At 39.6% G+C, this 24450-nt stretch overlaps 2 protein-coding genes across 4 annotated transcripts in view; one reads left to right on the top strand and one right to left on the bottom strand.

Annotated features, from left to right (window-relative positions):
- INTS14 (integrator complex subunit 14) overlaps positions 1–7737 on the top strand; it is a 37360-nt gene extending 29623 nt beyond the window's left edge. For 2 of the 3 annotated variants that reach the window (XM_005659853.3, XM_005659854.3), the window contains exons 10-12: positions 117–235; positions 2339–2404; positions 4303–7737. In XM_005659853.3, coding sequence (XP_005659910.1) covers positions 117–235; positions 2339–2404; positions 4303–4554 — 437 coding nt within the window. In that variant the 3' untranslated portion in view covers positions 4555–7737. Of the gene's footprint in view, positions 1–116; positions 236–2338; positions 2405–2626; positions 3008–4302 lie in introns of those variants that run through there. The other variant, XM_021100221.1, reaches the window with a different exon arrangement.
- The window catches only part of HACD3 (3-hydroxyacyl-CoA dehydratase 3), a 41778-nt gene continuing 23241 nt past the window's right edge, over positions 5914–24450 (bottom strand). Inside the window, exons 6-11 of the mRNA XM_003121729.4 lie at positions 23676–23786; positions 16915–17042; positions 15391–15503; positions 12841–12947; positions 11583–11714; positions 5914–7904 (exon numbers count right to left, since the gene is read on the bottom strand). Of these exons, the coding sequence (XP_003121777.2) occupies positions 7828–7904; positions 11583–11714; positions 12841–12947; positions 15391–15503; positions 16915–17042; positions 23676–23786 (668 nt within the window). The 3' untranslated portion in view covers positions 5914–7827. The remainder of the gene's footprint in view (positions 7905–11582; positions 11715–12840; positions 12948–15390; positions 15504–16914; positions 17043–23675; positions 23787–24450) is intronic.

Genomic DNA, 24450 nt, shown 5'->3' with positions numbered 1-24450 from the left:
TAGGGAAGTAATACGATATAGGAGATTGAATGATTCAGAGAGCCTCTAGCCTAATTGGAAATGTAATTGATTGTGTCTTGCCAGATGTTATTTCAAGAATGTATTTTTCTTTTAAGATGCTAAAGAAAACCCTTATGGTGAGGATGATAATAAGAGCCCATTCCCCCTGCAGCCCAAAAACAAACGCAGTTATGCCCAGAATGTGACTGTCTGGATCAAACCCAGTGGCCTGCAGGTAACATTACCATTCCCGTTGCTTTCCACTGGGGACAGGAGGAGGGAGTCTGGCAGGCAGGCGGACATTTGATTTGATTTTCCTTTCCTTTGATACTTAGTAATTCACTTACTTCTAATGTTTGTCATTATTTCCAAAAAGAATTTGAGGTGGCCTACAGTAAAACACGCACATAGTAGAATCATTTTTTACAAAATTTAGTGCAATATAAAAACCTAGAGGAAGAGGAGAGACAATTGTTCCAGGAACCCATGGCAAAAACAACAATTGTATTTGAGCAGTTTGGCCCTGAGCTTCCTGCTCTCAAGTTTAAAAAAGAAGCACACTGGTTATAGTACTTGTCTGATAAAAGGAAGCATGTCAGTCAATTCTTCTAGAGAGTCACATCTTCTTGGCATTCTTTTTTTTTGTTTTTTTCTTGTTTTTTAGGGGCTGCAGCCTTGGCTTATGGAGGTTCCCAGGCTAGGGGTCTAACTGGAGCTGTAGCTGCTGGCCTACACCAAAGCCACAGCTATGCGGGATCCGAGCCATGTCTACGACCCACACCACAGCTTGCGGCAACACCAGATCTGTTGGCATTCAATTTTAATGTAAAAATTTTTACATGGTGAGGCATTGAATAACATAATGGGTTTTATGATTATTAACAATTTTGAGAAGGATGTAAAAATCATCCTGTGGTTATTTCTTCCATCCCCACAATAGAACATTGCCCTGTAATACCACAACTACACTTTCATGAGAAGCTAAGATTATCCTGTTGTCAAAGTATGCTGCTTTCCACCAAGGCACTTAGTGACGTTTCTTCTTCTATTGACTAAGTCACTTGTACCTATTTTTGAAAAGCACTTTTTGAGCCTTTTTTCTCATTTGAGTGCCATTTTTTTCCCTTTGTTCCTACAATGAGTTCAACCGAAGCCAAATGAGAAGAGGCAATCAGGCCACCTGACAATAGAAGTAGCTTCTATTGATGGCATAGTCTCTTCTAGCTCCCTTTCCAGGGAGACTAGATTCTGCATGACTAAGGGGCCTCCTCTCTTTGTCAGAAAATCAAGTTCTCCCTCTTTCCTGCCATCCCTGACCCCAGCATTTCCCTATCAGACAGAGAGCTGAATTTTTTCTAAAAATTTTTTTTAAGTTTTGTTTTGGTCTGGGTGTATTGTTTTATTGTGGTGAGGTGCACATAAAATTTATCATTTCAACCATTGTAATGTATACAATTCAGTGGCATTTAGTACAAGCACAGTGTTATATGACTGTCACCACTATCTAATTCCAGAACATTTTCATCAGTCCACATCCTGTGCCCACTATAAAGTCACTCTACATTCATTCATGTCTTCTTCCCCCACTCATCTGCCCTCTGTCTCTAAGGATATGCCTGCTCTGGCTATTTCATGTAAATGTCATCATATGTAGCCTTTTGTATTTGGCTTCCTTCCCTTAGTCTGATGTTTTCAAGTTCATTCATATCATAGCCTATATCAGTATTTCATTCATTTTCATGGCTGAATAATCATCTATTATAGAAATAAGCCACATTTGGTTTACCCATTCATTCAGTTGATGAACATTTGGATTATTTCCACCTTTTGGCCAGTGTGAATAATGCTATGAACATTTGTTAATTTTTTTTTCTTTTGTTTTGCTATTGTCATGATGAGAGTTTTGTTAGGTCTCTGATCCATTTTGAGTCAATTTTTTTGTATGTAATATAGAGTAAGGGTCCAGCTTCATTCTTTTGCATGTGAATATTCGTTTGTCTCAGCACCATGTGTTAAAGAGACTATTCTTTACCCCATTGAATGGTCTTGGCACCCCTGTCAGAAAGCAGCTTGCCATAGATGTAAGGGTTTACTGGCAGTGTTTTTGTGAACCAAGTCCATTTCTGTCACTGAGGGATTTGTCATCAATTATTTTCAAGGAGGGAGATGCTTTGCTAATGTAGAACAAAACATTAGTAACATTAACTCAGGAGGGACCCTCATCTTCACACAGTAACTCTGCTCATTTTCATTCCTTTAAACATTTAAAGCTGTCCTTTTGTGTTCTTCCCCTTTTCCCCACAGAATTCTAACGTTGAATTCTTTTTAACTTTGATAGACAGACGTACAGAAGATTTTAAGAAATGCAAGGAAACTACCTGAAAAAACGCAAACTTTCTATAAGGTGAGACTATGAGAATTACAGTATAAGAGGATGGCTCCTGGGATGTATGCCAGAAATAAGAGGTTCACAGTGGTGTGGGTCATAGAGTGAATATGGACAGGGATTAGAGGTGTGTGGTTTGTGCCTCAGTTTTTTCATCAGTAAAGTCAGTAGAAGTGATAGGTCCATTGTTGTCCTAAAACTAAGAGTTTTAAGTGTCTAAACGGTCTGCTTCTGTGCCAGTCTTGTCTGTGTTGGTGCTGTTGCAAATGGCTGAGGAAGGAGCTGAAAGGACCTGTGGGGTCATAGCCCTTGACCCTCCTCACTGCTCCCATATGAGTATCCAGTCTAACTCCAGGCAACAGTCCATGTGACTTCCAGGGATGATGCTTGCTCAGAACATTCCCATTGTGCCAGAGAAGCTGCTTCCAGGAACGACTTCTAAAATTGCACATTTATGATTGTAAAAGGATGACAGTTCATCCAGGGTCATTACCTAGCTAATCCAGCACCATTGGAATAAAATTAAAGGAGGTAGGTGGAGTTGAGGGGCATTTAAGCTCACTCCTTGCTTCCCCCCTGCTGGTGTTGGGCCGAAATTAAATTAAGTGGCAGTGTGAGGTATGCTGTGTTGTCAGTTGTGTCCTAGCTTGCTAATCTTAAAATATAGTACACACAGCCAGCCCCAGGCTAGCATCTTTTCCGGAGAACATACATGCTTTGTCTGGGTGCTATCTCATTACCTTAATGTCTTCCAACCTAATTATGTAGTGATTTGGTGAAATCAAGAAGGAACAACCTTAATCGGAGTTCAACCAGAGAGCTGCTCAGCCCGCCATGCACCCGCTAACTGAATCCCATAATTCACATACGCCCTTGATGGCCACCCTTGGCTGTAGTCCCTGTCTCCCTGCACAGCCCTCTGTTCAGGGTAACTTACTTTGGCCTTCTTCTGAACTTTTCACTTGCGAACAGGTAATAGTAGAAAAGTGGTCAAAGAGTCCATTTCTCCTTTCTGGTTTTATATAACCTACATATCAGAGCAGGAAAGGGCCTCTACCCCATAGCTGCCAGGCCCTGCAGTGGGCAAGGAAGAGGTTATCCTCATTTTCTAAATGAGACCACTGACCCCCAGATAGGCATACAACTTGCCCAGATCACACTGCTAAGTGATTGATGAGGCACTTCATATTTCTGCTTCCATTTACTGCTCGACCTTTCTTTTTGTGGCAGTCTCGGCAGTCAGACTTCCTGACTTCTCCAGAGCCTTCTCCAAACGTGTTCATTGTCCTTCAGTCTAAGCCTCCAGCCAGAGAGGCACCAGAGGGTTAACAGCCCTGTGAGGCTTGAGGCAAGCCTTTTCTGTACTTGAGTAACAGAAGAAAGTAATTTAGAGTTCTGAGTACATGAAATGATAGAGGCAAAGTTCTTCCATGTTTGGCATAAGTGCTCATGGACTGTGGTGAAGATGACCTGAGTTTCAGTCACTGTCTTCCTTAACTTCTGATCACCTGTAGAGGAACCACTTTCCAGGCATAGCACCACACTCTTTTTTTTTTTGGACTTTCTGTCTTTTTAGGGCTGCACCCTTAGCACATGGAAGTTCCCAGGCTAGGGGTCTAATCGGAGCTGTAGCTGTCAGCCTACACCACAGCTCAGGGCAACACTGGATCCTTAGCCTACCGAGCGAGGACAGGGATCGAACCCGCATCCTCGTGGATGCTGGTCAGGTTCATTAACCTCTGAGCCACAACGGGAACTCCCACCACACTCTCTTGTTATTGGCATCTATGTACAAGCATTTGTTCTCATATAAAAATGCTTGTTTAAGTTTGAGGATTAAGGAGAACTTACATTAAGCTGAGCACTTAGTGAGGAAAATGCATTGCAGGAACATTAGGGATTTTATTTTGTTTCAGGAGCTAAATCGTTTACGAAAGGCTGCTCTGGCCTTTGGTTTCCTGGACTTGCTCAAAGGGGTGGCTGACATGCTGGAAAGGGAGTGCACACTGCTGCCCGACACAGCCCATCCTGATGCTGCGTTCCAGCTGACCCATGCCGCCCAGCAGCTCAAGCTAGCCAGTACTGGCACCTCTGAGTATGCCGGGTATGACCACAACATTACACCTTTGCAGACAGACTTCTCTGGGAGCAGCACTGAAAGAATGTGAAGCTGACTTTGGGAGCCTTCCTTCTTTTTTTCAAGTGAAAATGATTTAAGGTAAAAACTTTTCTCGTCTGTTCACCTATTGAAGTAGCTACTCAGAGACCTTCCTGAGGCTGCTTCAGAAGCACCACTTGTGGGTTGGACTCTGCTAGTCTGAGCGGGGCTCTGCAAAGGTGGGCAGTTGCTTGGGCTTTGACTTCAGCTTTTTGGAGCTCAGAGTCTTTAAGCCCGAAAGACAACTGTTGCTCCCACAGTGGCCACATCTCCTGAGATGCTTGAAGAACTGACCAGCACAAAACCGTCCCCACCTTCCTCAGGAAACCTAAAACCTGGGTTCTCTGCTGCCAAAAGACCTCTTCACTCCTCTCCTCTCCCAACCATGGGACATTTTCAAGCTTCTCTGCTTGGAATGAACAGCCCAGACTGTCTGGGACTTGCTAAACACAAGCCCAAAATCAGAGTTTCAGAATTTCCTTAGAACTTGGACAAAAACTCAGTGGTAACCCTTAGTTGCTTTTGGTGTACTTGAGATACAAATTTTTAAACAGCAATCTTAAATGTATAAAATGATTCTCGTATCTTCAAATTTTTAATGATAATAAAATGTTTGATTTTCTATAAAATTATTATTCTGGGAAACTAATGGGTCTGTCCTATAACCTAAATATAATTTCAACTTCCTAAGTGGCATAGATTCATGAGTCTTGAAGGTTCCTTGGGTTCCACATTGACTTCTTTGATTCTGACACTGGCTAGGCTTCATTGCTTAGGCCAGGTTCCATCAAGGTGGATTCTGACAGATCAGTATAGTCAGTTATGGTTCCAATTCATCAGCTAGCTTCATGACCTTGGGCAAGTCATCTAACTTCTCCAAGCTTTATTTACATACTCCATGCTTTCAAATTGCTCTGTAAACCTCCTAAGGTATTATTAACCCCTCAGGTGTCAACCCAAGCAACCATGTCTTACTCAAGATGCTGAATTGCTATATAAGCCTATCTCAGATACTGCAGGTTTTCTTCCAGACCACTACAGTAAAAGTGACTATTGCAGTAAAGCAAGTCACACGAATTTCTTGGTTTCCCATTAAAAGTTATGTTTACACTATATTGTAGTCTGTTAAGTGTGCAGTAGCTTTATGTCTAAAATAAAATGTAGATACCTTAAAGTTTATTGCTAAAAAATGCTAATCATCATCTGACAACACAGGATTGCCACAGATCTTCAATTTGTAAAAAATGAAAATATATGTGAAGTGCATTAAAGTGAAGTAAAGTGAGGTATGCCTATATAATATTTTGTCTAAACAAAGGAATTTAACACAATTTGAAAACCATTAGACTAAATAATCTTTAAGCACAAGTTAGCAGGATTTTGATTGTAAATATTTAATAGAAATACAGTCTTTTGCTTTCTCAGACAGCAATAACGGGGTTTATAACAATCACTAAGAATACAAGATTCTGCTATAAAGATAGAGCATAATCTGCTATAAAGCTTATCTGCCCAGTTACACATAGAAAGTCAGTTGAAAGAACACCAGAAATTAATACAAACAATTGACAGAAGTTGCAGACATGCAAAACATCCTTCAGTGTAGTGAGCTTGTAAAAAAATCAGCCAGCTATGCTAATTAGATGCTTTGAGGTCCAACCAAGTTTCCATCCTGGGCTCAGAGAAACAGCGTAACTCACTGAGTAGTACCCTTTCCCCCAGAAACAACGGGAATGGCAGAACAGCAGAAGCTGTCATGCCTTAAATTCTTATATGCAGACATTACTTCTAACACTTATTTTACCTGGTTTACTTGGAATGTATTAGGGGAAACCGATGTCTCGGACAATGGCCAAATCATAATGTCTGGATTTTTTTTCTATTTCCTTTGTTGGTGGATTTCCTGCAGGCCTTGTTAAAGGCCTGGCTGGTGGTTCTCCAGCTGAAGTTCTTACTCTGTTTTCACCATCCTACTGCAGATAGGTGAAACAGCAGAAGAATAAAAGCAGGTGTTTCTGAGGCCTATTCAAAAAATAGATAATCCCACCAACTTACCCTGACAGGTACACAAGTAAATGGACTCAGTCTGTGCAGGGGAAGGAGGACTGATGTTTTTGTTTGTGTACAGCCTAAGACAGCTTTGTAGGTATATTTAGTCTGGCCTACTCAGATGTTTCCAGTTTGTCACAGGCTGCATTGCCAGTGTGACCCTTCTGATCCCTGTAGTGCCATTTGGGTTTGGAATGCTTATATAATCTCATTGTTTTCTAACTAATGATTTATCTTTCTTTAGTGTTGAAAATAGTTCTAAAGTTCCTGTTGTGGTGCAGTGGAAACAACCTGACTAGTATCCATGAGGACGAGGGTATGCTCCCTGGCCTCACTCAGTGGGTTATGGATCCAGTGTTGCCATGAGCTGTAGTATAGATCACAGACACGGCTTGGATCTGGCATTGCTATGGCTGTGGTGTAGCAGCAGGCTGTAGCTCCTATTAAACCCCTAGCCTGGGAACTTCCATATGCTGAGGGTGTGGCTCTAAAAAGTGTGTGGGGAGATATATATACAGAGACAGAGAGTTCTGATTTAGTTAGGAATGAAGTAAGTGGTCATGGTGTTCCAAGGTTGTGACTTGGTTTCTCTCACATCACTGCGTGCCTCTGCACTGCCCGCGCAGGTTAGATGTTGTTAGAGAGGCCAAAAGATTCAGAGGTAACATGTGACCTAGCCCCACTCAGACTCAGAAGTGTTTTATCAATGAGTCAAACTTGATTTTCAAAAAAATCAATCCCAACCCACTTAACAAGTAGTCTCCTGGGTACAGAATCTATTAAGTCCTGCCTGAGTCACTTTCATAGTCTCCTATACAGCAACATAGTCTTGCTTTTTTTTTTTTCCACACAAGCAACAGCTGAAAAGAACAGATCCCAGCTGAGAATGGCCAGTAGCTGGTAGGGACAGGGCACTGAAGAAATAGCTCTGGCCTGTAAAACAGACTGACTGGACGTGAAGTGAGTGGGAGTAGGGCCGAGTCTTTTGTGTCACTAACAGAATACACAAGAATGACCCTGTCATCAGGTGTCAGGAATCCATGTCATGCGAGTACTACACTAAGATAATACAGTAAATTCAGGAATGTTACTGGGGGAAAAGGAAAACAGCCTCACTGAGAATTTAATCATTTAAAAAAAAAAACAAAAAACTTTTACATCAGTACAAGAAGGTAAAACTGTAAGAATTAAAGATTAGGCTCAAACTGGCAAGAGGTCATCTAAATCTTTCTTTTTAGTGGATCTTTTTCTTTTTTTGTCCAAAGCGCCGCCTGCGCTGTTTATAAAGATGACGGAAATTTACGTATAACCCTGAAAAAGAAAAGAAGCCAATTAGAAATGAGAATCTTTGTCTCTGTTTCTAAGTAGAAGCTCTTGGGACAGGGATAATCTCTAGTTGTCTACTTCCAACATCCTACAATCCTGTCCTTATTTCACTTGCTCAAGAAGTACAACGCAGACAAATTATTAGCAGTGCACTAGAAACAACTGAATTTTTCCCCAGTGGGTCTTAACAATTTAATTTTCTCCCATGTTTTATTATGAAAAAATTCACATATACAAAAGATTAAATCATTATACAGTGGGTACTACCTAGATTTTAACTTTTTATTATATTTAAACTTTGTCACATACCCATTCCCATCTCATTTTTTATGTATTTCAATGTTAAGTTGCAAACATTGGTAAGCTTCATCCCTAAAAATCTAATTAGAGTTTAATATTCTTTTTTTTTTCTTTCTTTTACGGTAAGGTTTACATAAAATGAAATAACACAAATCTGAAATATAGTGATAACCCAATATTTAATTCAAGGCTATGCAATAATATGTATTAAGCAATAGCCTAAAAGGTATGAGACACTTTTCTAGAAAGCACAATTAAGTGAACTAGAAAAAAATTTCAGTCCTATGTGATCACTGAGTAGTTCTGCGGCTTAGCCTCACCCCACTTTTCTCATTATACAACAGGGTTAAAGACACTTATTTTATCAAAAAAAAAGATTTTTTTAAGTTTAAAAAGCTTATTTACAGGAGTTCCCGTTGTGGCTCAGTGGAAACGAATCTGACTAGCATCCATGAGGACACAGGTTCGATCTCTGGCCTCACTCAGTGGGTTAGGTATCCGGCGTTGCCATGAGCTGTGGTATAGGTCACAGACTCGGCTCAGATCTGGCATTGCTTTGGCTGTGGCACAAGCCAGCAGCTACAGCTGAGATTGGACCTCTAGCTAGAGAACCTCCATATTCCAAGGGTGTGGCCCTAAAATAAAAGACAAAAAAAAAAAACTTATTTACAGACACTGTGAGAGAACATATGTTTAGAAAAGCAAACACTTTGATCTACATACAAATGTAACTGGTTGTTATATTGCTTGTAAATTATGCAAATTTAGTATTTATTTCATTCTGAAGAATAAGAACAAATACATATCCATTTTAGGCAAACTAAATATGAGTATAGAACCTTGTAAATTAGAACATGCAATAGTATAAACAACACAAAAACCATTAGAGTTAGTGCACATTAAAATATGTCTACCCTTCATGCTTTTTTAGTAAAATATTTTAAGGGTCTTTCCAATACTTATTCCTCTTTAACACTATCCATAGGCTCACCTCATGGAGCCCAATAACAGTAATACTAGATGTAGCCAGTAAAAGAGGTAAAGTACTCTTTTAGTGAGTGCACCTTCCAAATTGAAGCTTACATCCTTCAAGTACCAAACATTTTAACATCTTTGGTTAGAAATCTTTCTGAAATGGATTATACCCTTTCTGAAATGGAAAAGAAATGGAATAATATTGAACCTTCAGCAGGTGACCTACCCTCATAATATGTATTTTTTAACTGTGCTTTTTTGCCATGTGCTGATTCCCTGAAGGGCTTCTAAAGGGTGTAGGTCTCTTCTCCCCTACTTCTAAATTCTAAATGATCAAGATCACTGTGCTTTCCAACTTCTTGGGTTTACTTTTTGTGGTCTGTCACTGTCTGGGGTAGCAAGCCTCCAAGCTAGTCCCCAATGATCCCTACCTCCTGGGATTTCACACCCTTGTGTAGTCCCCTCCCACACTGTACAAGTTTGGTCTGTGTAACAAACAGAATACAACCAAAATGACATACTGTTGCTTCTGAGGTAGTTATAAAAAGAAGTGTGGACACAATAGAAGAGCTAATCATTGCTACAATGGGAATCATACTACAATTTATAAATCTATCAAATCAACATATTATATACCCTAAAGTTACACAACATTATATGTCAAATGTAGTTCTATAATGAAAATCGCTTAAGGCAAACAAAGGCAGTATGGCCTTTGTTTCTCTTGGATCACCTACTTCAGGGACCAGCCATGTCATACACATCCAAATGGAGAAATACTATGGCAAGAAAGTGAGGTCTCCTGTCTACAGCTTCATGAGTGAGCTTGGAGCAGATCCTCCAGCCCCAGTCAAGTCTGCAGAACTGACAGCTTGACTGAAACCTCATGAGGGTCCCTAAGCCAGGGCCACCCAGCTAGCCTGCTTCCTGACCCTCAGAACAGATGTGAGATGATAAATGTTTATTGTCTTAAGCTAAGTTTGGGGGTAATTTGTTACAAGAAATAGACAACTGGTAGACTATCTGCCATCACATCCTTCTGTTGCCAGGAAACCAGACAGCCACATTTCAAGACTTTTGTGAAATACCACAGGGAGAAATACATATATTAAAATGTGTTAGAACTTTACATAAAATAAACAGTCCTCATAGTTAGGAAGGCTTTTAAAACTCTCACATTGCAATTGACCTAGGGTTACTTCTTTTTATCTTCTTTTAGTTCTTTCTCAGTTTTTATGAGTTAAGGCAAGAATTTGTGATTTTATATAAAAGTAATAAATAAGGTTTTACATGAGGAGTGGGAGGGGCTTCCTTATTGTTAGGTAGAAGGCTTTCTCTTAGATGCTCAGAGGTCTTTATTGCCTTCTTCCTTCCTTGCTACCAGCTGGTATTACTACCTCTATAATAATTCCTCTGGATAAGGAATCTGCTACTGAAATTATTAAAAGTAAAATGAGGGAGTTCCCGTCATGGCGCAGTGGTTAACGAATGCGACTAGGAACCATGAGGTTGCGGGTTCGATCCCTGCCCTTGCTCAGTGGGTTAAGGATCCGGTGTTGCCGTGAGCTGTGGTGTAGGTCGAAGACTCGGCTCGGATCCCATGTTGCTGTGGTTCTGGTGTAGGCTTGGCAGCTACAGCTCCAATTAGACTGCTAGCCTGGGAACCTCCCATATGCCGCCGGAGCGGCCCAAGAAATGGAAAAAAGACAAACAAACAAACAAAAAGTAAAATGACTACCTGAGGCATGCAGAAGTCTCCCAGCCAGGGATCAAACCCATCCCACAGCAGTTGACAACGCTGGATCCTTAACCACTAGGCCACCAGGGATCTCCTTTTTATTCAATTTTAAAAGTGCTTCTTATATTATCTTAAGCATGAAATATCTTACTGTGTATTCCCAATGACCACGAACATTTTAAGACGATAACTACTGGAGATGCAGGAAGAAATACTTCCACATGTAGCATATTCTCCTAATGGGTCTGTTTTGCAAAGTAATTGTTCTCTAACTTATTGCTAGTCTTTTGAAAATAAGAATTCTGATAAGGAGTTTTAAAACTCTGAATCACTGAAGAGTTCCCATCATGGCTCAGTAGTTAAGGAACCCAATTAGCATCCATGAGGACACGGGTTCGACCCCGGCCTCAGCAGGTTAAGGATCTGGCTTGCTGTGACCTGTGGTGTATGTTACAGACACGGCTTGGATCCTGTGTTGCTGTGGCTGTGGTGTAGGCTGGCAGCTACAGCTCTGATTTGAACCCTAGCCTGGGAACCTCCATATGCCATGGGTGCAGCCCTAAAAAGACAAAAAAAAAAAAACAACCTTGAATCATTGAACTCTACCATCCAAGAAGTAACAGGAAAATGTCTACAGAGCCATTACTTACCTAAAAATAATATTATAAGGTAAATCTGAAGAAAAAAGGAAAATCTAACTTTGATTTTCACTGGATATGGCAATGTGAAGCTGAATCTCCCTGTTTCATTAAATATTGGAATGGACTGGATCACTGCGACAGCTGAAAGCAGAAACAAGAACTTTTTAGAAGCAAATGAAAATACAGTCACACCTACTGATAGGCCCTTCTTATCCCTCAAATTTTCATTTCTGGGTTTGTTGAAAATGCTTCTTCCTCCCTTTACAAAGGGCTCATGCCTTCTTTTTTCTCCCCTTAGTTTTCCTAAGAAATAAACCTCTAAGATGACAACAAAGATAAATGAGGAAAAGTCATTTGATAGCACTGAGCTTCAGTTTCTTTTTTTTCTTTTCTTTTTCTTTTTTTTTTTTTTTTTTTTTGTCTTTTTAGGGCTGCACCTGCAGCATATGGAGGGTCCCAGGCTAGGGGTTGAATCAGAGCTGTAGCCGCTGGCCTACACCATAGCCACAGCAACGCCAGATCTGAGCCATGTCTGCGACAACACTTCAGCTCATGGCAACGCTGGATCCTTAACACACTGAGCAAGGCCAGGGATCAAACCTGTGTCCTCATGGATGCTAGTCAGATTCCTTTCCGCTGAGCCAAAAAGGTAACTCATGAGCTTCAGTTTCTTATTCCATAAAATGGGGAGAAAAATCCCTATCTGACTCACTGACTAGGTATTTGTCATAATAAAATGAAGTCATATGACCTTGCTTTGGAAAGTTTAAAGTACCAGATAAGTAGGAAGCATGCAAAACATGACCGCTTAGCTTCTCAACCTTAACAAAATGAGTTGCTTCCTTGGAACAGTCTGAATACCAGGAGTATTGTGGAATGAAGCCACTAGAAAGAAGTTCTTGGAAAGTCCAACACCCATATATCAAACTAAAGCTGGCAGAGGGAGGAAGAAATGTCTGGCCTATTGGCTTAGCTATCCCTCGGAGCTAAGATATAAAATCTAGAATTCCTAGAGTTCCTGTTGTGGCTCAGTGGAAGCCTACTAATATCCATAAGGATGTGGGTTAGATCCCTGGCACCACTCAGTGGGTTAAGGATCCGGCATTGCCATGAATTGTGGTGTGGGTCGCAGATGAGGCTTGGATCCCACATGGCTGTGGCTCTGGCCTGCTGCTGTAGCTCCAATTCAACTCCTAGCCTGGGAACTTCCATATGCCACAGGTGCAGCCCTAAAAAGACAAAAAAAATCTAGAGTTCCTGAAAGTACCTTCTGTCAAACATCCCAGAGGATATAAGGGAATCCACACAGTATAACGAAGCCACGTGAGCACCTTCCAATCCATGTCAATGCAGGTAAGCATGTAGAAGGGGTACCTATGGAAAATAAGGAAATCACATGTTAAAAGCCACTGAATGCAACCCTAGAACATCATTCAAGAAGAATAATTTCACATTTAGCCACACATGGCTTCTTCAGAATTATAAACTCCCATTATACTCCTCCAATCATCAAAAGATATGAATTCTTGATAATGGCAGACTAAAGCTGAGATCTCAAAGGAGCCATCTTCGAAAAAGTTCAGTAGGGGAGTTCTCTGATGGCCTAGTGGGTTGAGGCTCCTGCGTTCTCACCACTGTGGCCCTGGTTGCTGCTGTGCGGCGTAGCTTCAATCCCTGCTCTAGGAATTCCCACATACTGCCTGTGTGGCAAAAAAGAAAAAAAAATACAAAAAAACCCAAGAGAGAACCTGAAATAAACTTTGCAACTCTTATTAAAAAAAAAAAAAAAAAAAAAAAAAAAAAAAAAAGGAGTTCCCGTCGTGGCGCAGTGGTTAGCGAATCCGACTAGGAACCATGAGGTTGCGGGTTCGGTCCCTGCCCTTGCTCAGTGGGTTAACGATCCAGCGTTGCTGTGAGCTGTGGTGTAAGTTGCAGACGCGGCTCGGATCCCTCGTTGCTGTGGCTCTGGCATAGGCCGGTGGCTACAGCTCCGATTGGACCCCTAGCCTGGGAACTCCATATGCTGAGAGACAAAATGACAAAAAAAAAAAAAAGAAAAAGAAAAAGTTCAGTAGATGGAACAGATGCTCAGAAGCTTTTTGACTTTATTCCTAGTTCTGATCTATGTTCCAAGTAGGTAAAGACGACAGATGCTTTGATAGTTTATCTCTGCGTAAACAAACATTACCAAAATTAAAGTATACAAACGACCTCTAATCTATAATCAAGCATCCTCTATTTAAAAAGAGATAACATAAAAAATCAGTTTCTTCTGAAACAGTGAAAGTGAATATTAAGTACCTATAATCTCTTTCACCTTTGTGTTAAGTAGATTAAAGTGTACGCTGGGTGCCATGGAATACAGACATAATCTAGGGCTGCAAATGCCTGTTCTCCCTTTTCAACTGTCAACCTTACCAAAATACCACCAAACCTAGAGCTGAGGAGTCAGTTTACAAAACTAATGCTCTATGTGACTGGGGAAAAAAAGTATGGAATATGTACGGTCTGGTAGAGAAGATATCTCCTTTAACTGGATCTTTTTTTTTCTTTTTTTTTTTTTTTTGCTTTTTAAGGCTGCACTTGCAGCATATGGAAGTTCCCAGGCTACAGCCACAGCAACATGGGATCCGAGCCATGTCTGCAACCTATACCACAGCTCACAGCAATGCCAGATCCCCAAACCCACCGAGCAAAGCCAGGGATCAAACCCGCATCCTCATGGATCCTAGTCGGGTTCGTTAACTGCTGAGCCACAAAGGGAACTCCAAGTAGATCTTTAAGTGATATTTCTTCTATTGATAACTGAGAATGGAAGAATCAGAGAAGAGGTCAATTCAAACTTCAGTCGCCTTACAGTAAAAGATTAATTTCTATCATTCCTTTTTTTTTTTTTTTTTTAATGGCCACATCCACAACAAATGGAAGTTCCTGGGCCAGGGATTAAATCCAAGCGGCAACTGCAACATACACCACAGCTGTGACAATGCCAGATCCTTTAACCCACTGTGCTGGGTTGGGGATCAAACCCCCTACTCTGAAGTGACCCAAGCCACTGCAGTCAGATTCTTAACCCACTGCACCACAGTGGGAACTCTCCTATCATTCCTTTTTTTTTTTTTTTTTTAATTTATTTATTTTTTGGTCTTTTTGCTATTTCTTAGGCCGCTCCCGAGGCACATGGAGATTCCCAGGCTAGGGGTCTATTCAGAGCCATAGCCACCAGCCTACGCCAGAGCCACAGCAATGCGGGATCCGAGCCGTGTCTGCAACCTACACCACAGCTCACAGCAACGCCGGATCGTTAACCCACTGAGCAAGGGCAGGGACTGAACCCGCAACCTCATGGTTCCTAGTTGGATTCGTTAACCACTGCGGCACGACGGGAACTCTGTTGTTGTTTTTTTGTTGTTGTTGTTGTTGTTTTTTAATCATTCCTTCTTGAAGGCTGGTCTTCACTAGTTCCATCCAACCTGGGATTCTCCTTCAACCCCTTCAAGAATTTTTCCTTGTGAATGAGTCCTCTCTTTCCAAGATAAGCTCCTGAAGGATAAGAAGGGCCTTTCATTTCTCTGGACTTCTCCCTCTGCTCCTCAGTACTCAGGCTGGTATTATGATCCATTGACCACTTTAAAAAAAAAAAAAAAACAACTCTGCTTCCCCTTTGCAGAGCACATAGCTGCAGGTAGAACTCTCCACACAGGGAACCTTAATCTCAAATCAAATGAGACTCTGAGTAAGATAGCAATTCTCTCAAGCAAAGAGCTGCTCCAGAGTGGGAGAAGCACTCAAACAGCATCCTGGCATTTCTACCCACCTGAAAATTTCAATTGTGCTCCATATATAAAACACAAAGAAAACCACAGCTTTGTTTTGCATTTCTTCCATGGTGCCAAAGATGATAAACAAAATGAAGTTTCTTCCAAGAAGCTATTCAAAGGACCCAAAGGAGAGAAACAAGTTCAAAAATATATTTTTAAAAAACCAACAGATAAATGAGTTATCTGAAGCCTAACCCACTGAATCCAAGGTAAATAGAAAAAGACTGAGAACAATTTAGAACAAATTAAAGTGCCCAAGCCAGTCTTTCTGGACAGACATGTGTAATACACACACATTCATACACAGTTTAAAGAATACTGCCAAGTGAACATCTGCATACAAATAACTCAAGCTGAGAAACAACATGACCAGTGTGGCACCCCCTCACCCCATAGGTATCTACTATCTTGTGTAAAATATTCTACTGCTTATCTTTATAGGTTTAGTGCTTATGTATATATTCCTCAACAACACTGTTTCGTTTTGCCTGTTTTTAAACTTTCTGAAATCATGCTCTACGTATTATACTCTGACTTGCTTCTTGCTCAACTCCCAAGATTCATCCATGTTGACTCACACAGCACTGCCCAACTCTAGAAGGCTTCATTTGCATTGTATTCCTACACGAATGGCACTCCCTGGAGCCATGTGATGTGATGACACCAAAACTGTCCCTTTTATCTTGCCCTAGAAATTCTACCCTGATGCTTCTTTGATATACCAAAAAAAAAAAAAACATTATTTCCTATCAGTGGATCATTCACTATACCCTTTAATTTTTTAAACTAAACAAAAACAGAAAACATAGAAATACCAGGTCTATTATAATAACAATCTTAACCACGCAATTGATACTATCAAAATGCCAGTGCTGGTAGCCAGAAAAGGGCTGAACTATAAAAACAGGATCCCGAAGAGACTAACTAACAGTCAGCTGGTTTCCCCTCAGTCTGGGTGAATGGTATTTAATAATGTGTAATTGCATAGCTAGAAAACAAGGCAAGGAGGCCCACAGGCTTTGACACCCCATTCCTAATAGCAATCTTCCAAATATTAGGAAACAATGTAGATATACTTGGGCGGCAGGGCAGGGGGGAGGGGGGCGAACTCCCTACAGGAGGCAAAAGAGCCACCTTCATTGATGGAAGAAAGTCCAAAGTGAAAAGGGTTCCTAAGTATCACATCACCTTCATCAGCCCAAGGTGGGAGGAGGCCATGCACATCCCTATCTAAGAAGACTGACGGTAGAGTTTTCCACTCCTGCCTGAAAATCCTGATTTTAAAGCTCTTTTTATAATGTTGTGATTTCATGAAGATATCATAAACAATGAAACAGACCTGAAATGGCAAAACTCTGCTTTAGAAAATATCCCTGTTTCAAGTTTTCCCTCCTGATAAGAAAAATTCCTATACAAATACATATTTTTACTAATTGAGATGTCTCAGCAAAATGTGGATACCTACTAAATAAATATTGAAATCTTTCATTTCCCCACCCTCAAACTCAACTGTTCAATACCTGGATAAGAGAAGGTATCACTGGTGACTTAGTGACTCCAATTGTTGCATTGATAGTTTCCACAACTGACAGCATCTGGCAGAAATACATCATGTCAGCCACGGTGTGGAACGTGTCATAGAAGGATTCTACGGGGCAAATACACATTGAGGGTAAATCAATTGGCAAACTCCAAGAGAATGATTTTGCAAACTAGGTAACTCTGTACACAAAATAAATTTTAGGAAAAGTATAATAAACAACCAGACAGATTCAAGTTCACTAACCAACTAAGCTGGAGGGGCACAAGCTTCTGTGGACCTGAATAATAAATTCTACTGGTTACCAGACAATTCACACATAAACTCTGTATGCCCTTCTCAATTTTAAAAGGCAAGGAAAAAAAGTATACCTAGACTTCACTCAGTTACTATATGCTGAAAAATCTATTTATCAAGCACAATAATTCTTTTCAGATCCATTATCTCATTTAATTTAAAGCTAAAACTGTGTCACGTATACTGAATACAATCTAGCCTTTTAAAATCTCAAAAACTGGAGTTCCCACTATGGTGCAGTGGGTTAAGAATCTGACTACAGTGGCTCGGGTCGCTGTGGAGGCAGCAGTTCAATACCCAGCCCAGCACAGAGAGTTAAAAGGATTCAGCACTGCTACAACTGTGGCATAGGTCACAACTGTGGCTCAGATTCAATCTTTGGCCTGGGAACTTCTATATTTTGTGAGTGTGACAAAAAGTAAAATAAAATAATAAAATAATCTCAAAGATTATACAATCATAAATAAATTCAAAAGTGTAAAAGTACTGAATAAAATTTTCAGAAAACTTAATTGAATCTACATATTTAATCCTATTCTTATTCTGCAAACCTATCCTAACTAAAAAATCTAAAATGAGGGAATTCCCATTATGGCTCATGTAAAAAAAAAAAAAAAAAAAAAAAAAAAAAAAAAAAAAAAAAAAAAAAAAAAAAAAAAAAAAAAAAATGAGGGAATTCCCATTATGGCTCAGTGGTAATGAGCCTGCCTAGTACCCATGAGGATGGGGGTTCAATCCCTGGCCTCACTCAGTGGGTTAAGGATCTGGCATTGCCGTGAGCTGTGGTATAGGTCAGAGACCAGCTCAGATCAGCAGCTACAGCTCTGCTTCAACCCCTGGCCTAGGAATTTCCATATGCCAACAGTACAGCCTTAAAAAGCAACCAAAAAAATCTTTAGCAACAAAGTCTGTTCTGTGAAATACTACATATTTCTAAGTGCATTAATGTAGAAACAGCCTAAACCTAAGAGTATGGAAAGTTTAAGTAAACTATAGTGTATCTACTACATGGAATATTATATAACAATTTAAATAGTTACTGCTTATATGAGGTCAACAAATGTGCATCAATTTGGAGTGGTCCATAACTTAGTATGTTTTACTTTTCATACTGATCTTCATTTGACATCCTGCATTCCTACATTCTTCTCTGCAGTGTTTCTCAGTCAGGGCACCACTAACATTCTGGGAAAGACAATTCTTCATCCCATACATTGAAGAAGATTGTGGATTCTTATCTCCTGGCCTATGAAATACAATTAGTGCCTCTGAGAAGTGGCAGAGTTAGGCAAGTTACCAATAAAAATGACACTGCAGGTACCTCAAAAGAGTACAGTTTAAATACCAAATGAATAAAAGAGGCCCTTGTGAAGACTGAAGATATCTTCTGCTATTTTTGCAAAGATGATCCACTTTAAAATCTTGCTACAAAGTTAAATGTGAAATGAAGAATGGTACACATACGTGTTACTATATAATTGTGCCAGAAAAATTCCACCAATAAGTAAGTTCAAAACTTGACTAATCCCTTTCTTTGAAGAATTAATGCAAAATTACAAGTTAAATTTTTCTATATGTAAGATAAAAAATTTATTCATAATTTTAAATGTCCCTTTGTCAAGACAAAACCCCAATCAAATATCTTTGTCACCATTTACAGTGAAATTCTGGTATCCTTTTTAAGGGGATTCACTTTTTAATTCCTTGAACAAATTACCTTTGAAAAATGAGGTTCTCCGCTATACTGAACTAGAGAACTGTGACTTAAGATTTAACATTGGAGGAGTTCCCGTCGTGGCTCAGTGGTTAATGAATCCAACTAGGAACCATAAGGTTTCGGGATTGATCCCTGGCCTCACTTAGTGGGTTGGGGATCCGGCGTTGCCCTGAGCTGTGGTGTAGGTTGCAGACGCGGCTTGGATCCCTCGTTGCTGTGGCTCTGGCGTAGGCCGGCGACTACAGCTCCGATTAGACCCCTAGCCTGGGAACATCCATATGCCGCGGGAGCGGCCCTAGAAAAGAAAAAAAAAAAAAAAGATTTAGCATTGGATAAATAAAAATTAAATCACATTGCTTTGCTTCTGTTTTATGGAAAATTCATCCTTGTTTCAATTCAGGAATAGAAATCTGATTTCTAAACTGATAAAGAACATTAATAATATTAACATGCTTATAATACTGTTTTTAAAAGATGCAAAACTGTACACACAGTATAATTATAATTTTTAACTGCAGGAGGAAAAAGACTAAAAGGAAATATATGGAAATATTAACAGTGATGGACAATGGCTTACTCACCTCCCCTTCCATCCCCCCTACACCTCTTCCCTACTAGTTTTCTCCCATCTTTCAAACTTTTTAAAATCAGTCCATTTACTTTTATGATTTGAAAAAACTTTTTCAAAGTACTAAAAGGCACTCATATATTAATGGATATGGATTTAAATAGTGGTAGTATAAGACAGTATACTCTTTCTAGCAGCATACATCAATCCTTAAAAACAATCTGCCCTTTAATCTCATAATTTCATTTTAGGAACTGCTCCCAAGGAAGTTATTTGGGTTAGGAAGATATACAACAAGGTGCCATGAATTTGTTGCTCTGATAGATGGGATTATGGTAGAGTTGTTTTGTTTTACTTAAGTTTTTCAGTAATTAACACATTTTTATAACTAGAAAAAATTTTTTATTTATTTAATAAAAAAGTAACACTTAACAGAGAGACAAACAAGAGTTGCTAAATAAGCCCAACGGTTTGCTATTTCCTTAGCATAAGAAGTTTAGCATATACATGTTTACATGAAAAAAACAGGTGTGTGGAATTTGCCATTAATCAACACCCTTTATTCAAAATGAGTTGCAAAGGCCCAGCTATGTCCCTGGGTACCAACCAGGCCCGAGGTCCTTACTAGAGCTTTGAGGACTGATAAAGGAAGAATTAAACCAGCAGCTCCATTCCACTAGGTAGTTGGGAAGGGGCTCAGAACCAAAATAGAAATTACAAATCCAGGCAGCTTAAACATATGACCCAAATAACTTAGAAGCTTTTGGACTGGATCACCTAACTGCCAGCAGGCTTACAGAGGAACTTATAGAATCAACCCAACTATATTAGGTTAAGTAAATTATTTATGTATTTGAATGTCCCTATTCATTCCATGGGACTTGCGATAAATCCATACTACTAAGAACTACAGGTCTGAGACCTGTCTGAGACTTCCTCTGTTTCTTTAAGTACCTCATCTGTAGATGTCTAGTTACACAAGATTATAAGATAATAGGCATTTGAGAATTCTTTTTTTTTTTTTTTTTTTTTCGGCTGTCCAAGATATGGAGGACCAGGGCCAGGGATCAGATCTGAGCTGCAGTTGCCACCTAACCTGCAGCTGCAGCAATGTCAGATCCTTAACCCACTGTGCCGGGCATGGAACATGCTTCCCAGAGCTCCCAAGACACCACCAATCCCATTGTGCCACAGCAAGAACTCCAAGAAGTTTTTCACTAGTCTACTACTGTGCCTTGTAGAATTCCAAGGTGTTAATTAAGCAGGCTGGAAAAACAATAGGCCCTTCTTTCAAATGATTCTGGAGCTAACTACAATTCACCTCACAAACCTCAGATGGCAAAATTTAGGACTGAAGAATAAAACAGTCTACAGGATTTCTTCCTTTTTAAATAGAGTTTATATTTTCCATTGTGCTTCTACTTTTTCTAATATTTCTCATATTTACTTTACAAAATAAAGAAAAAAATTATGTGGAGTTCCCGTCATGGCGCAATGGTTAATGAATCTGACTAGGAACCATGAGGTTGCGGGTTCGATCCCTGGCCTTGCTGTGGCTGGCGTCAACAGCTCTAATTAGACTCCTAGCCTGGGAACCTCCATATGCCGAGGGAGCGGCCCTAGAAAAGGCAAAAAGACAAAGAAAAAAAAAAATTATGTATCGTCCATTCAAACTATTTGAAAGCAGTGTCTTTTTTTCCAATCATTTCACATTTATTTGTTCAGTTCTTTTCTTTTCATATTAGTTTAAGAAAACTGGAAGAACAAATTTATATTTCCTTTTTAGTCTATCATAAGTATTTTTCCATATTTTTACAAACTCTTTAAATACTCACATTTGCTTCACAACATTCTACTGAGTGAACAATCTAGAGCAATCCTTCACTGATGTACATTTAGGTAGTGTCTAATTTGTCACTAATATAAATAATGCCATTATATATTTTTTTTAAAAACGCTTTTCTTGTAGTTTCAATTCATTCTTTCTTTTTTGCCTTTTTTTTTTTTTTTTTTTTTTGCCACATCTATGGCATGCATAAGTTTCCATGCTAAGGATCAAACCTACACAACAGCAGTAACTCATGTCACAGTGACAATATCAAATCCTTAACCCACTAGGCCACCAGGAAAATCCTCAATTATTTCTTTAGAACAGATTTCTGGAAGTGAAATAACCAAGATCAAGGATATAAACAGTTAAGGTTCTTGATGGACTTTGCAAGATGATTTTCTAAAAGAGTTCCTGTACGTAGATAGCCTCCCAATAGCCACGTTGCATTTATTTTAGCATATCTTGTCTTAAATTAGGTGTCTTTTATAACTTTGCAAAATTCATAAATACTTATTTTTCATTTCTATCATCATTACTGAGCTAAAAATTTAGCTGTATGTTGAATTAAGTTTTATTTCCTCTTACGAACTGCCGATACATATCTTTTATTTATCAGGTGGAGTTTCCACATTTTAAAATCAATCTGTACAAGTTCTTTATATGTAAAAAAACCAACCCTTGCAGATATTTGTTGCAATTTTCCACCAACCCTCCATCCCCACTTTGCTCAATTCAGTATGCTCTTAATCTTTAATGCTGTTTTGGCTGGATGTTTTCAGGTATATAGGAATTTAGGCATTTTATGTAGTCATATATATTGACCTTTTTCTTTAAGATTTCTTCTATTACTTTTAAGTTTAGAAAGCCCTATCCCTTCACTTGTGATTTTTATAAATATTTACCTACATTTTCTATTGACTCAACTTTTTAATATATGACTCTTAAATCCTTTGGGGGGATTTATTTTTGTATACATTTGGAGGAGAAGAGTCAAACAGATTCTCTGCCTCCCAAAATTAACCAATTTTCTCTGGAAACATTACTTTTTTATTTTATTTTTTATTTTTTGCCTTTTTTTAGGGATGTACCTATGGCACATGGAATTTCCCAGGCTAGGGGTCAAATCGGAGCTGCAGCTGCCAACCTAGACCATAGCCACAGCAACACAGGATCCAAACCACATCTGTGACCTACATCACAGCTCAAGAAAATACCAGATCCTTAACCCAGTGAGCAAGACGAGGGATTGAGGCCACATCCTCGTGGATACCAATTGGGTTCATTACCATTGAGTCACAACAGGAACTCCCTTTGGAAACATTATTAGATTTCCCATCCAATCAAAAAATTATTAGACTATTATTTCCCTTTCCATTCATTCATGATTCCTTTTTATTATATACAAATATGTATGTGTATGGAGTTCCCACTGTGGTGCAGGGGAAATGAATCCAACTAGGAACCATGAGGTTGCATAGCTCGGATCCTGCATTGCTGTGGCCATGGCGTAGGCCAGCAGCTGTAGCTCCAATTAGACCCCTAGCCTGGGAACCTCCATGTGCCATGGAAGCAGCCCTAAAAAGCAAAAACTAACTAACTATGTATGTGTCGTGTGTGTGTGTGTGTGTGTGTGTGTGTGTGTGTGTGTAATATAAGGGCTATTTCTGAGCCACCTAATCTGCTCTATTATTATTTTAATTATCATTCTTCCATATTAGAAAAAGCCCTGTCCTATTACTTTCTTCCTTCAAATTTTATTATCTATTTATTGTTCACAATAAAATTTCAGAATACTTAAGATCACATTCTCAAACATGTTCTGTTGTCATTTACTTTGGCCAGAATTCTGTTAAACATATACATTAATTTAGCAAGAACTAATATCTTTATGATGGTCTTTTCATTCAGTTTTAGAAGAGTCTATTTAGTCTATCTGGGCTCCAAAGGGGTGAGATTCCTTTAGGACTTGTATTAACTTTGACACTGGGAGTATCACATCAATTTATTTAGTTATAAATGAACTATCAAGCAGTGAGTAAGAAAGGGATGCTGGTCCAAGATGTGCCCCTGGCTAGCTGTGTAGATGTGGACCATTTCTTTGACCATGTCCAAGCCTGTTTACTCACCTTGGAAGAATGGACAGAATATCCAGCCTGCCATTTTCACAAGGCCATGGAAAGTAAGAGATGTGAAAGTACAATGACAGACACGAAGTGCTATGTAAATATGGGGGGTTATCATTAACACCCAAGGCAGAGAGTGTTACATTTAGTGAATGGTGAGCCAAACTACTGAAAAAAGAAAACCAGCCTTGAAATTTGTACTTGCCTTTTCCCAAGATAAACAACCGCACAGTCATGTTGACAAATATCCAGGAGAATCCCAAGAACTGCACTAGATTATACATGAACAAGTATCCTTTCTTCAAGCTTGTAAGAGCTGAAAAGCAAAGCAAGGCAGTAAGCTGTTAAAAGCAGTAGTCCCAGCAGGAGAGGGCTGTCTAAGGCATACTTGGATGACTGCATCCCTTCTTCCTACTTGGGTGCCCTAAGCTCCCCCACAAATAACTGCCCCAGGTCTGCACCAGCCAGGGTTCTTGGTCCCATAGAGAAACAGATAAGGAAAAATCATGAAGGACATTGTAGTCCAAGGTATATTTTCAGTGGTCTTTCTCCTCACAGCCTTGAAGGGTAAGTACAGAAATATAATAAATCCATGAAGGAAAAGGAAAAATTACTCCTGGCAAAGAATGACTGACTGGCCTAGGAGGCATTAAAAGGAAGTAAAGCTGTACTCAGCTCTTGCTCATGTCATCTTAATATAATCTATAGTTTCCTCCTCTCTAGAGTTTTTTTTAGGTTATGCTGGGCAAACTAGCTCAAAGAGAGAACAGTAATTTAAAAATTCTAATATTTGGTCATATATCCAACCAAGGATTAACTGAACACCTAAAATGTGAAAAATAATATGAGAAGCACTAATGAGATTCGAAGATGGTTAGGACACGATGCTGCCCTCGGAGTTCCCGTCGTGGCGCAGTGGTTAACGAATCCAACTAAGAACCATGAGGTTGCGGGTTCGGTCCCTACCCTTGCTCCGTGGG

Source organism: Sus scrofa, chromosome 1, assembly GCF_000003025.6.
Source record: "Sus scrofa isolate TJ Tabasco breed Duroc chromosome 1, Sscrofa11.1, whole genome shotgun sequence".
In the NCBI taxonomy this organism is placed as follows: Eukaryota; Metazoa; Chordata; class Mammalia; order Artiodactyla; family Suidae; genus Sus; species Sus scrofa.
Note: the sequence above shows the minus strand (reverse complement) of the source record. Positions and strands in the feature narration are given on the sequence as shown.